Source organism: Physeter macrocephalus, chromosome 4 (assembly GCF_002837175.3).
Source record: "Physeter macrocephalus isolate SW-GA chromosome 4, ASM283717v5, whole genome shotgun sequence".
Taxonomy (NCBI): domain Eukaryota; kingdom Metazoa; phylum Chordata; class Mammalia; order Artiodactyla; family Physeteridae; genus Physeter; species Physeter macrocephalus.
Window position 1 is genome coordinate 75684594 of NC_041217.1, and position 20868 is coordinate 75705461.

Consider the following 20868-nt stretch of genomic DNA (forward strand, 5'->3'; position numbering starts at 1 on the left):
ACTTTCGGGGAGGGATGGTGGAGTTTTAAGGTGGCTAGGAGTGCAGGGTACTACCCTCATTGTAGGATAAAGTTCATTTTAAAGTCTCAATATAAAAGTAAAATGAAAAGAAAACAAGCTGTTCTCCCCTATCGATAGCCAAACTGAGGTGCGTCCAGTAATGGAGGAAGGGAGCGAAAAAGAAGTGTGTGTGTGTGTGTGAGTGTGAGAGAGAGAGATTGATTCTAGGGCAGGCTTATGAACTTTAGAAAAAAAGAAAAGTTGCCATGAGCCGATGGAAACTTTAGAAGCTGATGATGAGTAAGCCGAGGGTTGCGTGATCTCACTCCTCTTCTCATAATTACTAGGTTAACGGTGTGGCTCCGGTCGGGATGGAACGGGATTTGTTTACTGGGCCGGCGTATTTTTAGCTTGTCGGCTCACAAGGACCAGCGCTCTGAGTCTCTCTCTCCGCCTCTCTCTTCCCCTCCGTCTTTCTTTCTCTCTCTTCCTCTCTCTTTTTCTCCCCCCACTCCCCCGCCCCCCACGGTCTAGGTAGTCTCTCAGGAGCCCAGGTGGCTTCTCTGGGCACAATACAGATATAAAAATTAAGTTCAAAGAAATGTTCTGTAAGAGATTCTCCCCAGCTCTTCAGGGAGTTTTCTTTTCATGAATGCAAAGGCAAAAATTAGTTGACTTTTAGTACATATATGTATAAAATACTTTCTAGAAAATCAGAAACGGGTAATTGTTCAGTCTGTGGCTTCTCATACTGTATATTTAGATCTTAGAGGACGCTGGATCCCTTTGTCTTTCAACCTATTTCTAAAGTGGGAAAGGACAAAGTAGAGAGAAGAGGTAGTGATAAGGCAGGTCCAAAAGGGTAGCTAGTCCTAAATCTTTAAAAAACATTTTCTATACTGTATAACTTTAAAAAATAGAAACTTTCTTTCCTAATAAATGAGATTACATTCTTGATGGGATGGAGAAGACAGCAGGGGCTTATGCTGGGTGCCTAGGGAGAATCAGACTTGTAATTAAACATTTGCCGTGCATAATTTACAAATGAATACATTATGGGCAAACAATTATACTCTTTGTCCTCATGGTTTTTCCGAGCCTTTCTTTTAAAGGTTAGTAACCAACCTGCTGTGCTAGTCTATTGATATTTTGAAGGCTGGACAGAACTGTAAAATAAATGAAATTGATGTTGCTCATCTGGAAGCTGAATGCCAGTCTGTACAGAGAAAAGTATTCGGTTGGCCAAAAACTTCGGGTTTTCCCCTAACATCTTACACTATGTTCACTGCAGGAGTGAAGGAGGGAGAGTGCTTAATTGGGTGGAGATTGGTCTGGAAGAAGTGTTAATTTTCCTCCGGTCAGTCTAGAATGATCGTGTAGAGTAACTAGAATTTCAGTCTTCTCATTCTAAGTATTTTCATTCCTCTCACCTTTCTAGAACTACCCCGCCTCCTTCTGCTTCTTCCCAAAGGGCTGTGTCCAACTGACTACACCTCAAAGTCTCAAGAGTCCACCCAGTAGCCCTCCAGCTCCGGTTCAAGAACTCTCCAGAACAGGGGCTTTAGGTACACGGGCCAGGAAAACACGGGGTCACGAGCAGGGCAACCGCCAGACTGGCCGCAGCTAGGGGAGTGGCGCTAAGGGCGGGGCTGCTACGGGGTGGGGCGGGGCTGGGCGGGGCTGGGCGGGAGGAGGCCCGGGTGCCGCTTGGGTGTCACCACCAACCCGCTCCGGCCGGAAACTGGCGCTTGTTTCCGGCCGGACGGCCGAAAACCACCGATCTTGAACCAGCAGCCGGAGTCGAGTGTGGAGCAGGCAAAAAGCCACTGGGGGAGGCCAGTCCAGATCAGTCCCGTCTGGCTCCAGCTCCTGATCCTGTGCGGAACAACAGCCGCGGTCTCAGTCTCTGCCACCGCCTCCGCCTCCATCGTCGACGGGGGAGGGGCCGGCCGGACCCCGGGGTCACAGCAGAGGAATGAGGAGAGGCAGCCGGGCCCCGCGCTCCGCCCCGGCCTAGGGCCTTGCCCCGGGAGCCGCGAGGGTAACGGAGCCCCCGCCTTGTCACCCTCCCCCGTCTGCTCCCGCCCCTCCCGCCTCTTCAGACTCCCAAACTCTGACCCTCTGATCGCCACTGTTCTCCATCTCCTTTCTGATTATATTTCACCCTGAGCCATCTCCTCTCGGCACCCCCTCTTCGCCCTGACTGTTCTTGCTTGGCCCCAACCTTTCCCCGGTTACTCCTCCCTTTCACCTGCGTCCCGCCTTCCCAGCCCCCCTTTTCCCCGTTCGTGGCCTCCCTTCCTCAGCTGTGCTGGGCAGTTTGGACGGTCCTCCCTTGTCAGCTAGACTTTCGGGGAGGGATGGTGGAGTTTTAAGGTGGCTAGGAGTGCAGGGTACTACCCTCATTGTAGGATAAAGTTCATTTTAAAGTCTCAATATAAAAGTAAAATGAAAAGAAAACAAGCTGTTCTCCCCTATCGATAGCCAAACTGAGGTGCGTCCAGTAATGGAGGAAGGGAGCGAAAAAGAAGTGTGTGTGTGTGTGTGTGAGTGTGAGAGAGAGAGATTGATTCTAGGGCAGGCTTATGAACTTTAGAAAAAAAGAAAAGTTGCCATGAGCCGATGGAAACTTTAGAAGCTGATGATGAGTAAGCCGAGGGTTGCGTGATCTCACTCCTCTTCTCATAATTACTAGGTTAACGGTGTGGCTCCGGTCGGGATGGAACGGGATTTGTTTACTGGGCCGGCGTATTTTTAGCTTGTCGGCTCACAAGGACCAGCGCTCTGAGTCTCTCTCTCCGCCTCTCTCTTCCCCTCCGTCTTTCTTTCTCTCTCTTCCTCTCTCTTTTTCTCCCCCCACTCCCCCGCCCCCCACGGTCTAGGTAGTCTCTCAGGAGCCCAGGTGGCTTCTCTGGGCACAATACAGATATAAAAATTAAGTTCAAAGAAATGTTCTGTAAGAGATTCTCCCCAGCTCTTCAGGGAGTTTTCTTTTCATGAATGCAAAGGCAAAAATTAGTTGACTTTTAGTACATATATGTATAAAATACTTTCTAGAAAATCAGAAACGGGTAATTGTTCAGTCTGTGGCTTCTCATACTGTATATTTAGATCTTAGAGGACGCTGGATCCCTTTGTCTTTCAACCTATTTCTAAAGTGGGAAAGGACAAAGTAGAGAGAAGAGGTAGTGATAAGGCAGGTCCAAAAGGGTAGCTAGTCCTAAATCTTTAAAAAACATTTTCTATACTGTATAACTTTAAAAAATAGAAACTTTCTTTCCTAATAAATGAGATTACATTCTTGATGGGATGGAGAAGACAGCAGGGGCTTATGCTGGGTGCCTAGGGAGAATCAGACTTGTAATTAAACATTTGCCGTGCATAATTTACAAATGAATACATTATGGGCAAACAATTATACTCTTTGTCCTCATGGTTTTTCCGAGCCTTTCTTTTAAAGGTTAGTAACCAACCTGCTGTGCTAGTCTATTGATATTTTGAAGGCTGGACAGAACTGTAAAATAAATGAAATTGATGTTGCTCATCTGGAAGCTGAATGCCAGTCTGTTCTAATTTCCACTAGCTACCCAGCATGCCTCAGAGCACCTCCCTGAGTTAGTGGCCAGTTACTATGTACTTAGAGATTACAAATGAATACACATATTAGCTCATGCTAGGAATAATTGAGATAATAAATACGCTGAAAAGATTTTCCAAAACTGAAATAGATTATTTTTCGATTTTTTCCATTTCGGATTATCAGCACCTTTCTACAGATAATCATCCATTAACATGAATAATTTAGAGTTGAACAGATACCCACTTTGGACAGTATGCATTCAAGCAGGAAGGAAAGATGGAAGGAAGATAGTTTCCAAATTATTACTATTTTTGTTGTTGTTGTTGCCTGCTTTGACTTATCCCTTTCATTTAATGCCAAAGACTCCTTTGTGAAAAAAAAAAGTAAACCTTTGCCAAAGAAAGGGCTGTCTACTGACTTGTATAAGGCAGGCTGACCAGTAATGAATGTTAATTACTAGTTGGACTTTGTGTAGTTATGTTACCAACAACGTGGAAATTTTCCTGAAGCTTTATTTCGTTAATCTCTTTCTTTTGGGATCGCTATTGAAAATGATTTAATTTGAAGGGTACTATCTAATTTTTAAAAATCACACATGCTGTTCCAGAGTCTGTTGACTATCAATAGTTGTTTTAATTTATGAGTTAGTTCGTGCCAATATTAGTGATGATATCTGGCAAATTCAATTCATATCTGTATTTAGCAACTTCCCCTGGTTGAACTACATATATTATTCCAGGGGTTAGGGGTGGGGATTGAAGGAGTGAATAAACTCTAGGAATAAGTGTAGGGCAGCCCAACAGCCCATCACTGTTTTCAGTTCTCAGAAGGCTTTGTGTGGAATTTTGAGATTCAATATATATGTAACCAAGTGAATTATGATGGAATAACTCAGCATTAAAAATAAGTTTTCAGACTTTTATGGGGGCACTAAGTGCCACTTGTTAAAGTTTTAGAGCTCCTGAATGTCTCAAGCATGCTAAGTATGCTGGCAGAGGACTTTATAAGGGAGCACGCGTTCTCCTTATGCCAGACATTCATCCCATCAAGGAAAAAATCCTGAAACGATGCTTTGAAGTGTGACTTCAGCAGTATCTTTCCTATGCAAACTTAGGAGCTGTGGAATGGCAGCCTGGAATCTTCTCAACAGCCCCTGATAAATTAGACAATTAAAATCTGTGTAACTAGAATACAGATGCAGGACAGTTTTATCATGAATGCCTGAAATTAGTTGATTTTTTAATATGATAGAAGAAGGAAGTTGATTTTTTTTTTTTTAAGTAATAAATCCTTGCTGAATAATGACTGAACACTCCTGTGGATAAGGCAGTTTCCAAGTGCCAGCGACAGGCTTTGGGGAGATATAAAAGATGTAAAAACAGGTGTTCTTGCCCTTGGGACCAGGGTGATGTTGGGGAAGGCAGTATGTAAATGAGAAAGCAGACTATTATAAGCTTTAACATTTAAGAAAAAACATAAAACTAAGTTTAATGTGCTACAAATGAAGTATGTAGAGACTAGAAAATTCGAAGTAACAAAGTATGAATGAAATAAATTAGGGAAGATTTCTGAGTCAGTAAAATTTGAAATGGACTTGGGAGGCTATGGATTAGAGTCATAATGAGGCATGGGCTATGGAGTTAGATGATCTTGGTTCAACTTGTGGTTCTACTTTTTACTAATGTGACCTTGGGCAATTTACTTCTCCATCCTTATCTATGTAATAGGTGTGAGCATTCAAATAAATAAAATAGTTATTCTGTGTTAGGAGTAAAAGGAGATAAAAGATCTTCTGGGCAGAAAGTATAGAATGTACAGTGTGCAATGATGGTATGAATGACTAAGTTGTGTTTGTGGGGAGAATAAATGAGAATGACTGGAGAGAATGTGGGTTGGTCAAGTCATGGGTAGAGCAGGCGAGAGGGTGGAGGGGACTCAGAGGCCAGACTCTGTTGGGTGTTGATGAAAAGGTCAATAGAGTCATTGTAGGTCCTTGAACAAAGGATGGATTTAATGAGAAGTATTGAGCCCTCTGATCCAAGAACTCAGGGACAAGGAGTCAGGCACCGGTAAATTGTGACTCTCCTACTTCTCTTCTGGACCATCCTGGCCTAAAGAGATCACCCAGGAGACATAAGATTCCTTGTAGAAATTTTTGTATTTACACAGCTTACTCACTATGTTGAGCTCTGCTTGTGACTGTCTGATGTTTTACCAACCTGTGGGGAAGTCTCAAGGCTATGGCTGGATTCTCTTCAAGAGCTTATGGTAAGGACAGTGTCATGTTTCCAGTGCATTGAACTTTCAGTTATCTCTGCTATTGTAGGGAGCACTAGTTTAGGTAATTCAGAACTTCAGAAAGAAATTTCTTGGTTTGAAAATGCATTATTTTAAAAACCAGACTTATTTTAGTGTTTTGGGGATCATACTGATGAAATGAATTGGCATTTCTAAGCCTGAATTACCTGATAGTGAGGAAAGTATACTGATGGTGAAGAAACGTCAGTCTTGAATTAAAGATTTTGCCTCAGAAATCCGTAAAATGAAAAGTCCATATGAGGGTAATTAAAACTGGGCTATACTGAGTATGTTAATGAAGACCAATTTCTTTTCAAAACCTGTGTGGGTCCAATGTGGCCTCAGGCTGTCTGCCTTATTCCTAAAAGCTATTGGTAGAAGATGCCTATGTTGCAGCCTGAATAAGTCTTTACTCACAATATCTGGAAGAGTCCTACTGCGTGATACTGCATGTTGAAGATTAAGCTGGCTTTTTTTTGAAGGACTTGGGCTTTGTAGAGGCTCTTCGGATATTAGCTCCCTTGAAAATCTATTAGATTTTTCCTCCTGAAGTAAACTTGTTTGAAAATGTGGCCAATTTAAGAAAAAAAAAAAAAGAAAAAGGAATGAGGAGAAGTCCACACTTAAGAAGTAAACAAAAAAATCACACATCTGTTCTTCCATCCTTGTTCTTTCAGTTGACTTGCTTTCCTTCATCCTTGCCTACCCCCAGCCTTCTCATAATCATTACCAAACTATGTGCTTGTGATGTCATGGGCACAGGATTATTATTTACCACTTAATTCAGGAGATTGAAGTATTTCTGAGCTAAAATTCAGGCATCTTAATTTATACAGTTTAGTTCAGGATTATTTTTAACTGTTTTTTAGGATTATCTCTTATACCTTATACTATCTCTTATACCTTATACTATAAGAAATAGTTTTTGATAGGAGAGACTACTAAGCTGTTATTTTTAGTGACCTGCTGTGAATTTAGTTCTACTAAGTGGTATGGAGGATTAGGAAAAATGACAGTTTTGTGCCCTTGAAGAATTTACAGCCTAGTTGGGAGTAAGGGGAATAGGAAGGAATGAATACCTATTGAGCCTCTTTATGCCAGAGAAAATTTTAAAATGTGAAAGTGTATTATCATTTGCATAATACAGACCTCATACCGTAGGTATTTTGGGAGAAGAGTATTCAGGTAGTTATGAGTGATGTCACAGAGGAATTGTAACTTACTCCAGATCTTAAAAAAATTGTATTAGGTACAATAAATGAAAATGAAGCAAATAACAAAAAAATCATTTAAATTTGGAGCTGAGAGGGATCAAGCAGAAGCCTGGGCACAGGAATGTACTTGGAATGTTCTTGGGGCAGTGATGAGACTGACCTGAGTTGCAGTGAATAGTAGTAAAACACAGGTGGTTAGGATGGTCTGGAGCTATGTTTATAGAGGGTCTTAAAAGTCAGGCTTATAAGTTTAGATCTTAAACGATGGAAAATAGCTAACCACTGAGAATTTTTTATTAGGATTATAATATGATGATATTGGGAAATAGATTGGCTTGGAGGGAAGGGAGATTAGCAGCTGGGATGTGTGTGGTGATGAGGCCTGAGCTAGAGTTGTGGAGGGTGGGTTAAGGAGGGGAAAGAGTGACAAAGAGATTGTGAAGGAAAAAATTGAAATCAGTGCGGGCTGGATGTGGAAGATGATGGAGAGTGATCAGTCAAACAACGATCGCATTTTAAGCCTGGGTTTCTGAGACACTGACTGGGGTGAAGAAGTTAGGGAGGGCTTCCCTGGTGGTGCAGTGGTTGCGCGTCCGCCTGCTGATGCAGGGGAACCGGGTTCGCGCCCCGGTCTGGGAGGATCCCACATGCCGCGGAGCGGCTGGGCCCGTGAGCCATGGCCGCTGAGCCTGCGAAAAGAAGTTAGGGAGGTTTCCTCATTTCTTAGGGAAATATGATGAGTTCAGTTTGAGATCGTTTGGATTTAAAGTGGCAATGAAACGTCCAAATGAAAGCTGTTCCAGTTGTTAGAGAAGAGTCCACAGCTGGTGGAGAGGTGAGGGTTAATAATGCTTGAAAGTGTGGCTTTGCAGTTCATCAGCATAGATGTGGTAGCTGTAGCCAAGAAGATGAATAAGCTCTCTGAAGACGAGTTTAGGGAAAGAGCAGAAGGCCAAAGATAGTGGTACTGATAAATACTACTATTCTCCACTCTTCAGGCCATCTTAATTGAGTTTTTCTGTCTTCTTTCATGTTTTCCGTTCCTCTGTTCCCCACTCCATCAAATATCCATTGAATGTCTCTTGTAAGCACTGTCTTAGGCACTAAGGAAGCAGATGAGTCAGACAAGATCTCAACCTACAAGGGGGTTATGGGTCTAGTGGGAGGAGAGGGATGTGTCAGTATATAGATGGAATGAAGTGTGATAGGTATTGTGATAGAGGTATGTAGGGGGCAGAGTGGGGGCCTAAAGGTCAGTTCTGCCTTGGACATTCAGAGGTTGGAAAGTGCCTCCCAGAGGAGATGATATTTGAGCCGAGTCTTGAAAGATGAGTTAAGGATATACCCTACAGATGAGAGAGAGAAGTACACTCCAGGCTGAGAAAACAGCATGAACAAAAGCTTAAAGGAACGAAACAGTCAGACTTCTTCAGGTAACTTTTAAGTAATTATTATGGCTGGAGGACAGGGTTGGAGGGCATGGAAGAGGCTGGAGAAGTAGGTAAGGCCGATCATGGACAGCTTTATCTTGTGCTACACTAAATGATAAGCCATTTAAGGGTTTTTAAGCATTGCGTGATAAAGTAAATTTCATGTTCTAGAAAGATTATTTTGTTAGTGGTATATAGAGGGTGGATTGGAGAGGAACAAAGCAAAAGACTTTTAAAATCACTTTATTATGTTTAACAGTAATACGTTTGTTGTTGAGTGATCATGTTTGTGGAATCATGGAATCAGAGAACTAGAGGGACTGTTATGCGTTCTTAGTCTCCCTCATTGATTTTCAAATGGAATACCTGAGATTTACTTAGGATCACAGAAGTAGTGAAGTGATAGCTTGGTCTGGAATTCAGTCTTCAGTGGCTGTAATGTGGTAGGTGATTAATAAATGTTAGCTCACCTCTCTCATTCCCTCACAAGTCCCGTTGCAGTGTTTGTTCCATTCTGCCACACTGCATTGAGCTAGAAGACAGAAGGACTTCTGTCATTTCACTCCATTGTCCTTTTTACTAGTCCAAAGTGAACAGTGGTATTTTCCCAGGTCTGACTGAGGAAGATCTGTCCTGAGAGTACCATGGAGAATAGGGACTTTGACCTGGGGCAGTTGGATGCCCTGGAGTGGAGTGAATAGGATGTTAGGAGATTCTTCGGTGATAGTGATTCAGATGTAGAAGAATGTCAAGGTATTTGTGTTATTGTGTGTGCAGATGTATTTATCTCTCCTGCTAAGTTACCTTCAAGTTTTCTTTTAAACTTAATTTTAAATTATACCAATGAAACTTTGGTAAAAGAAATAAGCTATGATAAATTGGGCACCGACAAAAAGTATATCTAAAAAACAAGATTTGTCATTATACTTGGAGTCTAAATCTTCTTCCCCATGTTTTTAATTTCATTGGATTTTTGTGAAGGTAAATTATTTGGGTTTAAAGTGCGAAGTAAGAGTTTGGATTTTGTGTTTTAGTCTTTTTTTGCTGGAGAAGAACAGAACAGGATAGAGGACATCTTAGAGGTCCTTAGATTCCCCTGGGGAAAGTTGGGACATGAGGGGATGTGGAAGGATGGATGCCTTCCACTGGTAAGTTTCATTGAAACTTAACTGAATTATGATTTCTCTACTCCTTTCTCTGGGCTCTGTCAACATCTCCAGAGAAGGGCCTTGGATTGGATACTGTCCACTTTAGCAGAGCTGCCAATTCTTAATTCTTTCTCAAGTGGGCAAGGGTACATTTCGTTTTTGTTTATGAGTGTTTGGGGGAGGGGTGGGGAGAGAGGCGGCATAGAATAGCTACTCACAGTGAGTCTTTATCTGAATTCCTGTGTAACTGGAAGTTTCCTTGGCTTTGTTTTGGGGCAGATGACTTGGTTGCACGGCATTTAAGCTACGTGGGAAGGTGCTTCTCTCTCCCTTCAGTTATCTGACCTAGGGTGGCAATAAAAACTTCCTTTCTGTCCATATATGTCAGCCTCCACCTCACTCTGTTCTAAGTGCCTTTTGTGCACACTAGGTGGGGGATCTGAAGGACCCTCTTCAGTCTAAAACTGAGCTTATCAACTGTTCCCTTAAAGTTTAGGGGAACCAACCTGCTCCTGATTAAATTTGTGTTAATGACTCCCCTGTTCTTCCAGTCACCCGGCCCTTTCTTAATTTAAAAATTTTGAATACTAAGATATTTTAAATATTTAGAAAAGTTCAGGGGAAAAAACCCTAACACAGTTTTGAGCCCACAACCCAGATTTAATGGATATTAACATTTTGTCATATTTGTTTTAGATCTCTCACTCTCTTTAAGATATAAACTGTTAGGTATTAGATATAGCCAAAGTCCTACTCTGCATCCTTATCCCCTTCTTCTTTCTTGGGAAATGAATCCTGTTCTGAATTGTTATGTATCATTCCATTTCATGTTTTATACTTTTAAAAAAAATGTGTAATATAGACACAAACAACATACAGTTTTATTTTGAAATCATAAATAGAGTCATACTGCATGTATATTTTTGCAACCTTTTCTCTCAACATTGTTTTTCACATTTGTGTACATGTAGATCTAGTTCATTTAATCACCTAATCTTGAAGCCTTTGTCCTCCACTGCCCTCCCCACTTGCCTCATGAAATAATCCTACCCATCAGAGTCCCAGTTTAAACCCTGTCTTCCATGAAAACTTTCCTGATTTTTTTTTTCTCCTGCAGGCTGTGATCTTTCCTACTTCTGAATCCGCCTATCATTTTATTGGTACTGATCTGGTGGTAGTTGTATATTCTTGTATTTTAGTTTATTTGTGCCCTTAGTATGGCTCTTCTACTATACTGTGAGCTCCTTGAAAGCAGATAAGTAGTTTCTTTTATCTTTGTATCCCTCAGGGGCTTGCCACAGTAACTTAAACATAGTAGGCATTTAGTCGCTATTAGTGACTAAATGGTTAACTAATGAATAAAAAAATAAAGACAGTCCTTTGAGTTGGTGAACTGTTTAATTATGAGCGATATAGTGGCCCTAATGAAAAATTAAGCTTATAAAGAAACATTCAGCACTGAAAATTATATAGAAATGCACATAAAAGTTGAGAGCAGTCAAGACTAACTTCCTGTAGGAGATGAGAGCAAACATTCCCTGAGAAATGAGATAGGAATTGATTGGTGATATCATCCCAATGAGGAAACTCCTGGGAATTGATCCTGATGGCATTTGAGGCATTGTGCTCCTGTGGCCAGACTCATTTCACTAGCTATCAAATTCTGCTATTGTCATCAAGGTCTTGACACCTTCACTGGAGATTTATATTGGCATTGGGCAAAAGCAGCCTATCTGTTCACTTAATAAATACTGCTGAGAAACAGGAATTCTTAGGCCTCTAAAAAAGAAAGCCTAAATAATGTACACATTTGTACATATATATGTACTTATACTTTTAGCAGCACCTTTTTTATTGATGAGACCAGATTGTATCTCAGCAAAATATTTTTAAGCTTTTAATTCTGGAATGTGTAGTACCAGTATAACATTGTTTAGGCCTCACGGAAGCCCTTCCCTCCCCCCACCAGGAAGAAATTAAATGTCAAGTTGAACTATAATGAAATTGCAATTTTAGAGGTAAAGTAAGTAAAATATCACCAATGGTTATTGCTTAAACTTATGTTTATGTTATGTTAAACGATTATTATGTTTAATGGTTATTATGTTAAATGGTTATTGCTTAAGCTTATATTTAATGGTTATTGCTTAAACTTCAACTGTGGTTAAACTTAACATGTCACGTCTTGATTTCCTGTGGAGGTTCTGAAGAACATTATTATGGACCTTTTTGAGGGCTAATCCCAAATCTATGTATAATTCTAAAATGCACTTCTGAACTTTAATTTACAACCAATTATCTTTTGTAGTTATCTTTAGCTCAAATTTTTGATAAAATGTTCTTATTTCTCAGCACACATTTAGTATATTTGGGAAGGTTGTAGGAGAACGTGTGAAGGTTATAGGCCAGAGTACCTGGAAGATGAGGCTGAGATGAAAACTTAAGCTGTCAGTAGCTACATGTAATTGATTGAATTGGCTTTAATGAGCTTACAGTTCCTTTGAGTAGATGACTACCCCACTATCCTTTCCTGCCACCCCCATGTCTCTTCTCTAGTCTTGATAAGGGAGATCTGGTGGTGGGAAGAGAAAATTGCTTGTGGCCCTTGATTTTATTGATATTTGGAGACTTAACAGGGAAGAGGGTAAGATCCCTCGCTCCTGGCACCAGATTCTTACCCATGGTTCCCCAGACAGTTCTTAGGATAAGAGCGAGGAGGAATGCAGAAGTCAGGGGAAAGAGCAAAGAAACAGAGTAGAGAGCGAGAGTTAGCAGATATTATAGAATAGGATTGAGGAACAGAAATGGGAAAAAGGGATATGTATAAAAATTTAAAGAGGTTCTGTTTCCTCTCATCGTTCAAAACCGCTTAGAATTCTTTATAAACCTTGTACCTAAACTATATCAAAGTTGTATCCAGGCCACATACCTACTTGGAAAACATCATATATAGATGTCAGCTTTGAAAGTATCAGCTTTGTGTTCTAAAATAATTCTTTGAAAAGTTAGGTCATTTTAAATGAGTTGGTCTGCTAGTGCCTTTTGAATCATTAATAACTGACTTCAAAGGAAAAGAAAAGAATTCCTCTGAGGATTTAGAATGAGTAAGTCTTGATATTTACATGAAGATAGTCCCAAGTGAGGACTGGAGGCAAGACAATGGGAAAATATAATGCTACTAACAAAAATATTTTGGGTAGCATGCTCTCATTTAAAAACTTTCCTGCTCTAATGAGTTCCTTTGTGAGTGTTTGCTTTCATCTTCTTTGAACTAGGAGCTCACCTGGCTGAGTGTTTGGACTCTTCATTTTCTGAAATCTTCCATCAGTACTAAGGATAAGATTATCTGATATGAAGAATACTCGGTCCCTGTTTACTGTCTAGGGATAGAGACTTCACACACTCCTCAGAATTCTGAAAATAGAATTTGAGAGTTAGACTTAAGATTTGCTGCATCCTAGTTTCTTTGGATGCCTAAAATAAATTCCTAGCTATTTGACACAAGGTGATCTCTCATTTTAATGTTAAGTTCCTTCTCTCTCACATCATCTTTGTAATTTTTGGTAATATACTAGTTCATTATGGAAATTAAGATTGAAAAAAATCATCTATGCAGATTTCCCTTGATGTTTGCTGTCTGGCTGAGACTATAAATTCCTTTCTACTGAACACCTGCTGTGTACTGGAATTTGGACAAGATGCTCTAAGGAGATGCCAAGGAAGTGTTACCCAGTAAATAAACTAAACAAGTAGTAGGAGACTTGGCCCCTTGGGAATTTATATTCTGGGTTAAAATAGGACATAGTGTTATATATTTATCTGCCCTCTGAAAAGTTAGGCCTCAGGTATAGAAAGAGTTAAAGTCATCAAGAACTTAGTAAGTTATGAAGACTGAATGTTTGCATAAAAAGATAAATAGTAATACAAAGTCATGGGCATTACATGTCAAGTGAGGGGTACCGTTATATAGAGTTATACAGAAGTTTAGAGGGAGTAGGTAGGGAAAATTTTTACCCTCAGGATAATCTAGGCCTTAGAGAAGAGAGAACACTGAGTAATTACAGAGGGGAAACATTCAAAGTGTGAGAACTTTGAGCTGAGCCCATCTTGCTTGGGGGGCAGAACAAGTAGATATAGTGTTTCACCTAGGAGAGCAATGAGATTAATAAAGTTGGAGAGTTAGGTAAATTGGAGAGGGCCTTAAATCTTAGGCCGAGAAGTTTGGTTTATCCTTACAGTGAAAAATTCCTGAGCAGGGAATTGTATATATAAATTAGTATTTTAGGAAAATTGATTCAGCCATGTGGTGTGAAATGGAGGAAGAGAGAGCAGTTAGAGGACTGTTACAAAAGAGTCTCTACAGGGGTGATGGGAATGGAGAAAGGGGAGAGATTCAAGTGATTTGAAGAAAACTAAATAGAATTTGGTAACTGCTTTTATGGGAAAGGGATAGATAAGAACAATGCTCATGTTTTTTTTCTGGGTTATAGCAGTAGGGGAGCTGGGTTTGGTTGGTTTCTGATCTACTCTCCAAAGGGATATCCTGGTGGAAGCAAGCACTGAGTCTAGCCCAACACTCAGATAATACTGAATACAAAGAGTTTAAGTGGCTGGTGTGCATGCCTCGTAAGTAGTGGAACTTGGTGTAGAGCCCATTCTTTTGACTGTTGTTCAGTGCTCTTTCTATTATATCATACAGCTTACGAGGAGGTGGGTCAGGTGGTTAAAAACACAGAGCAAATGCCTGGAAGTGAAATGGGAAGTTGAAGACCACATTATGATGAGGTTTAACCACAAGCTGTTTCAGTTCTGCATAGATTTTCCTTATATTTAGGTGCTAAATGTGTATATTTCTGTCAGGCTCATAATGTAACAGTGATCTAGGTTTCTTAGAGCTATCTTCTTCCGAGTTTCACTTCTTCACAGTCAAGGAAAAAGATTCTTTCAGATTTTGGATTTAATTGCATATATTCTCTGACCCCCAATTTTCAAGATAAAATAGTCCTTCCCCCTGCATGTAGTTAGGTTGCTTTGGTTACAAACTATAGGTGAAGTAGCCTTAAAGGCCACATTAGTCTTTTTGGAGGAGGAGAGTTTTGGACCCAAATCTTTCAAGCTTATTTACCCTGTCAGCAGTTATGAACAGTTTCCTTACACAGATCTTATTACCTAAAAAGGGCAGTAAATACTGTGAATCAATAGGGTATTTTTGCTAATGGTGTGTTTTTAGAGAATTGAATGGCCTTCTGAAGAATCCTTTATGTTTTGTTTTTAAATATGTAGTCAGGTATATTTAAGATGTGACTCCTTCTTACTCCCTTTTTTTCCTTTCCTTTCCTTTCCTTTTCTTTTCCTTTCTATCAGGCTTTTATCTATCTGGTAACAGATACCTGCAGATGCAAAATAGCATTTTCTGGATCAGCTAACACTATGTATCTACTATAAGGGTCTGGCACTGTTATGTAATTTTATCAGCCAAGATTAAATATTCCTGGATTTTATGTTAGCTCCCTTGTAGTCAACATATTCCAATGTTTGGCTTCTACAATTCTTATCCCATTTTAATCCTTGCCATGACTCTTCTTTTATAACTTGTGACCTGCCTGGGGAATAAAGGGAAGAAAACTTTGCTATTTAATAGTGAAGACCCTACCCTGAGTTATACCAAGTGTTTTATATAATCACCTCATTTAATACTGATAACAATTCCGTAAGTTAGGTAGATATTCTTATACCTGCTTGCAGGTAATTCATCCAAAGTATTTATTACTATGTTAATAAAATATTAATTCACCGGAATATTTAGGCGCTGTTTAAAGTGCTGAGGGATATCACAGTGAATATCAGATGAGGTCCCTGCTAAGGCACAGAGAAGTTAAATAACTTGCCCAAAGTCACATAGCAAGAAAGTGGCAGAGCTAGGATTTAGGTATAGAACCGATAGATTCCAAAGGGAATGTCTGCAACAATTGTTATCAATATAATATGCTGCTGTTTACATATACTACATGTTCTCTGTAATTGCACAAATCAAGCTATAAAAATAGGTGGGTTCCCCCAGTATTTCTTTTTAAAAAGGCTCTTGATGAATCTGAGAAAGAAATCTGCCTTGGTGCTGGCAAGCACACCTGCACAGTAATGCTTTTCCTCTCTTCCCCTCCCCTCTACCCGCTCTCTCTGAACCCACTCATACCTGGGCATGAACTGGACAGTGATACCTGCTTTGGCATTTGGATGTGTTTGTGCTTTGAGCACTGGGAGAGTTTTGTTTGTTTCCTTGACTTCGTTGCCCGCTTGCAAGTTCTTTCTTGTAGCACAATGATGAGTAATGTGTTGTTAACCTTGTGATGTGGTCATGCCAGTTGGAATATTTTTTTTCTTTTTCCCTTGGTTCTTTCTGATGAGTATGCGAGTCTTGGGTCACACTTGCTTTCCACAGTTCATTCAAATAGAGAAGACTTTCTGTATTCAGAGGACTAGAAAATAGTCTCGAGGTTGAGAAGACTGTTAATATTCAATGTCTTCTGCCCAGCTGAAATCCAGTTTTGTTAGCATTTTAGGTTTATTCTTTAGCAGGTGTGATCCAAGAGAATACTTTTTAGATTATGGCCATTATCACCATGTGCCATATCTGGAATGAGTGGTATTCTGGAGTTAGGAGCTTAAAAACAGGCACAGGGAGTTTTTTCATGAGCATTACCTAGCAGAAAGCATTAAAAGATGCTTAAGTCTGTGAGAGTGATGAGCTAAATTCCAGTAGGAGTTGAATTCTAGGGATTAATAAGGTGGGATCAAGGTTGTAAGTGTCAAAACTATTTAGTATTGGGGACCCAGTCAATTTAGTATTTGGATTCCAGGAATATCTGGGCATGGCTCATGAGGTTAATGAGATGATTTTTGTGGGTGTGTCTAGCCTAGTGCTTGATACTTGATTTGGTGCACAATAAACGTTAGTTAAATCTTAAAAAGATACTTGAATACTGAATATTGTCACTTTGTCTTCCTAGGGCAGCTTCCTCATCATTAACTCTTCTTTCTTTAGAAGAGTATTTGTTGAGCCTTTAACTGTGGGTAAAGCATTTGGGAGAGGGATTGGGGTAACAAAGATTTATAATATCAGATTCTTCCTGAGACTTAACATTTATACATTGAATCAGTTAGGCCTAGCATTTAAGGGGGTATTTGTGATTTTGCTTTGCTAGAGTCAACCCTTTGCTTTTTTGATGGAAATAACTTCTTGACTCTTCGGTAGAATTAAAAATGCTTGCTTTTCAATTCCAGTTAAATTGGGTTTGATTTTTGATATTTGAGATAGTTGCCTATGATGTTTCCTTTTATCCCCTCTCCATTTTTTTTAGTAAATAAGATAATATATTTGAAAGTGTTTTGTGAACCACAAAGCTAGTGGTTGCTATCACCACCACCATCATTACTAATAATAACATTAAAAATATTAATGGAATGGGATTCATTTTTACAGGGGTTGGTTTCCTGGATTAACTTCAAGGAGAAGAATTCAGAGGACAATGGGATATTTGCCAGATGATTTGTGTACTAATTGATACCTTTTGTAGTTTTTGTGGAAGGGAGAAGTAAAAGCAGAGACCTGACACCCTGAAAACTTGGCCTGGTGCTATGTCTTCGTGAAGGGTTACCTATACTGACTGCTTTGATGTGCTCTGTGGTGGCAAGAAAATTTAACAGGATTTATCATCTGTTTGACCTTAGAGGCTTATAGTACATTTTACCGGAAGCATCTGTCTACATAGGAAACAACTCATCCCAGTTTATTGGTAAGATCAACCACATTCCTATATTATGGATCTTATAATAAATAACAAAATTATGTTGGTCCAGGATAGTATGTGCCTGGCCTCCCAGTGTAGGAAGATTGAGGAAACAGTGCCTTTGACCAAAATATTTGGTTAGCTGTTATCATTAAAAGCCTTTACAGTCAACTTCTGATGATTGGTGTTCTTAGAGAAGAACATGTGATTTTTATAATCCAAAAGAGCAACTTGTTCAGTAAATTTTGAAAAGACCTCTTACTTATTTTTTTTTTTTTTTTTTTTTTTGCTGGTACGCGGGCCTCTCACTGTTGTGGCCTCTCCCGTTGCGGAGCACAGGCTCCGGACGCACAGGCTCAGCGGCCATGGCTCTCGGGCCCAGCTGCTCCGCGGCATGTGGGATCTTCCCGGACCGGGGCACGAGCCCATGTCCCTTGCATCGCATCGGCAGGCGGACTCTCAACCACTGCGCCACCAGGAAAGCCCAGACCTCTTACTTTAAAAAATTTCCTTGCCATCCTTTTCTGTCTCTAGTGCCTGGCACTCAGTAAATCTTTGTTGAATAAAGCAAGTTAGCTGGTACCGATCTTAGGGTTTTCTCTGGAACCAGCCCATTAGATGAACTTCTAGAAAGCAGGGATAATGCCTTATTAGTTGATGCATGATGTGTCCCCTCCGCTTAGCAGACGGCCTGGCACTGAGCGGGTCCTTAATAAGTGCTTATTGAATGATTGAGTCAGGAGGTTAAATTTTTCATAAGGGGAGAATTGCTTGACTTCTGTGCTGCTGTGCTGATGGTGGCCCTTCCTAAGAGGAAGAAGAAATGTAGCTTTTCTGCAAATAAACGTGAATAAATGTGAATGCGAGGAAAGTGATTGCTTTGATGCTTCCAGGCATTTTACATTTTTGGACAAGGAGAAGTAATGTGTTAAAGGTTGGTGCTTTCTCTCTTGGTTTTTATGTTTTATTCTGTTCAAAATTTAGTTATTGCTGTGATTTCTTAACGTATGAGAAGTGTATTATAGCTTCAAACTATCAATAGAAAAGAAAAAAAAATCTCTCCCTATGTCATACATAATTTTATAATTTTATAAAACTTAAGTTTTACAGAACTTCAGACCTTAGGGGTATAAGGCTAGAATAATACAGTATTTTCAAATCCAATTCATATTTTTAGTGGTGACGATCAAAACAAAAATGTTGATTTGAGCATGTTTTCATGATTTTCTTTATAGATGATTTCCCATCTCCAATATGGTTTGCTTAAGTGATTAAATTTCCCAGGTACACATTTTTTTCTTTGATATACATCTGTAGAAGTAAGAGATTTATCTGGGTGGCAGGAGGAAAAGACGTTTTCATACATCAATCCACAGTGCAGATTACATGGAGAATTGAAAGTTATCAATATATATGAAGTCAAGTGAAGATTTCTGGAATGGGAGTTAACAGATTTATGTTCTACACACAGTTTTCTCGCTAGTTAGCTGTGTGGCTTTGGGCAAGTCACTTAATCTCACTCACCTGGTTCTCATTGTTCTGTAATGTTCTCATTCTCTGCTATCTGTAACTTGAGGGTATGGAATGAAATGATCTCTGATATCCCAGTTCTAAAGTCCATAATTCTAGAGTGCCAAACAAGGAAAATAGACTGACTTTCTGTACCTTACCACCAGCCTTGTTCCACATAAGACCTGCATGTGAAATGTTAATTATGTAAATATTAGAAGTGTATAACCTATATTCTGACTAGACTTGTCAGATTGTATTATATGCTTGTAACTAATTTTACATGCATAAATATGAGGCTTGCTTGCTTTTTTAAAAAAAAAATTTGTTTATTTATTTATTTATTTTTGGCTGCATTGGGTCTTTGTTGCTGTGCGCAGGCTTTCTCTAGTTGTGCTGAGCAGGGGCTACTCTTCTTTGCGTTGCACGGACTTCTTATTGCTGTGGCTTCTCGTTGTGGAGCATGGGCTCTAGGCACGTGGGCTTCGGTAGTTGTGGCGCACGGGCTTAGTTGCCCTGTGGCATGTGGATTCTTCCTGGATCAGGGATCGAACCCGTGTCCCCTTCATTGGCAGATGGATTCTTAACCACTGTGCCACCAGAGGCTTGGTTGCTTTTAAAAGAGAAATTATTATCACAAAAGGTACAACCTATACAAATGAAAGAGACCCAAATAATGCTCAGGATACCCTGGGTTGGAGTTTCTGCTTCTTAACTCTAACCTGGAAATAGAAATAGGTGTGTGTTGGCAGGATTGGTGGGGGATGGGGAGGGTGGTGGTGGCTAGAAGACAGTGTGGGTGAATGTGGATAGTAGTTATAAAAGCAAAGTATTAAAGAGTTCTTCAGCTTGTGGACTTTGCATGGCTAGACTGATTTCATTTTGCTATAAATCCCTGGGGAACTGATATGAACCCTGTATTCAAATTCAGAATATGTAGGTCCAAGCTCCTTGCTATCTGGGTATCACTCAAGCTTTGTAAGCTTCTTTCTGTGTATGTGTTTTCCATCAGAAAAGAGGGGATTAAAAATCTCAAAGGGTATATAATTTTTAAAATTGTTATTAAATGAGGCCATATTTGTGAAAGTGCTTTAAAAACAAAAAATTACAGCGAAAGAGAAGCTATTCTTAGTGAACAGACAGCTGTACAAATGTATTTGTTCATATAGACTTTTATTTTACATATCTATGGGGTGAATGGTGACATTTGAAACCCGTAAATATTCACCAGCCTATTTTAGGTATAGATGAGCTCTTAGTTAACCACACACATGGACTACCATGAATAATTTAGAACCACAAATATTTGTTGGGCATCTACTATGTGCCAAGCAGTTTGTTAGGCCTGTTTAGAATTTTTAAAAGTATAAAAGAAAGGTGCCAAGATCAAGGATCTTAATTCTACCTAGAATGTATCTTGTCCTCCAGCCTTACACATCCTAAAGACTAAGTTTGAGAAACTTCCCTAACCCATCAACGTAAACTAGTTGCTCCTAATACCTCTTCCTACCCCACTGGGCACTAAAAACATGTTTAGATTTCTCACACCAGACTGGAGTGCCTTGAAGGTAGGACTCTGGCTTCTCTTCTTCATTTGTATCCCCAGGCTGTGGTGGACCCGGCTTGGTAAATTTTGAATGAATGACTGTTAGTCACATTGGTGAGATAAGTATTTGGAAGGCCAACTAATATGATAAGGCAGTATATGATAACAGCAAGTGCCAGTGAATTTTTCACATATTGTACCTATGGGAGTTCAAATGAGGTTTAGATATAGCCAGGAAAGATGGAACAGTGGAACTTGCAGGTGGAGAATTTAAAAAAATAATAATAGTAATAAAAAGTGTCTTTCTTTGAACTGAATTATATCATTTTATAAAAGGCAAATTTCATTTTCTAATT

At 39.8% G+C, this 20868-nt stretch overlaps 1 protein-coding gene across 6 annotated transcripts in view; it reads left to right on the forward strand.

Moving 5' to 3' along the window:
* Nucleotides 1-1723: 1723 nt before the first annotated feature.
* Nucleotides 1724-20868, forward strand: part of OTUD7B (OTU deubiquitinase 7B) — a 57543-nt gene continuing 38398 nt past the window's right edge. Inside the window, exons 1-3 of one of the 6 annotated variants that reach the window (XM_028488890.2) lie at nt 1950-5848; nt 17245-17463; nt 18693-18741. Coding sequence is in view for 2 of the 6 variants with exons in the window: in XM_028488887.2 (XP_028344688.1) it covers nt 5821-5848 (28 nt within the window). In the remaining 4 variants the exon portion in view is untranslated. Of the gene's footprint in view, nt 5849-17244; nt 17464-18692; nt 18742-20868 lie in introns of all 6 variants that reach the window. The other 5 variants (XM_007114415.4, XM_028488889.2, XM_028488888.2 and 2 more) reach the window with 5 other exon arrangements.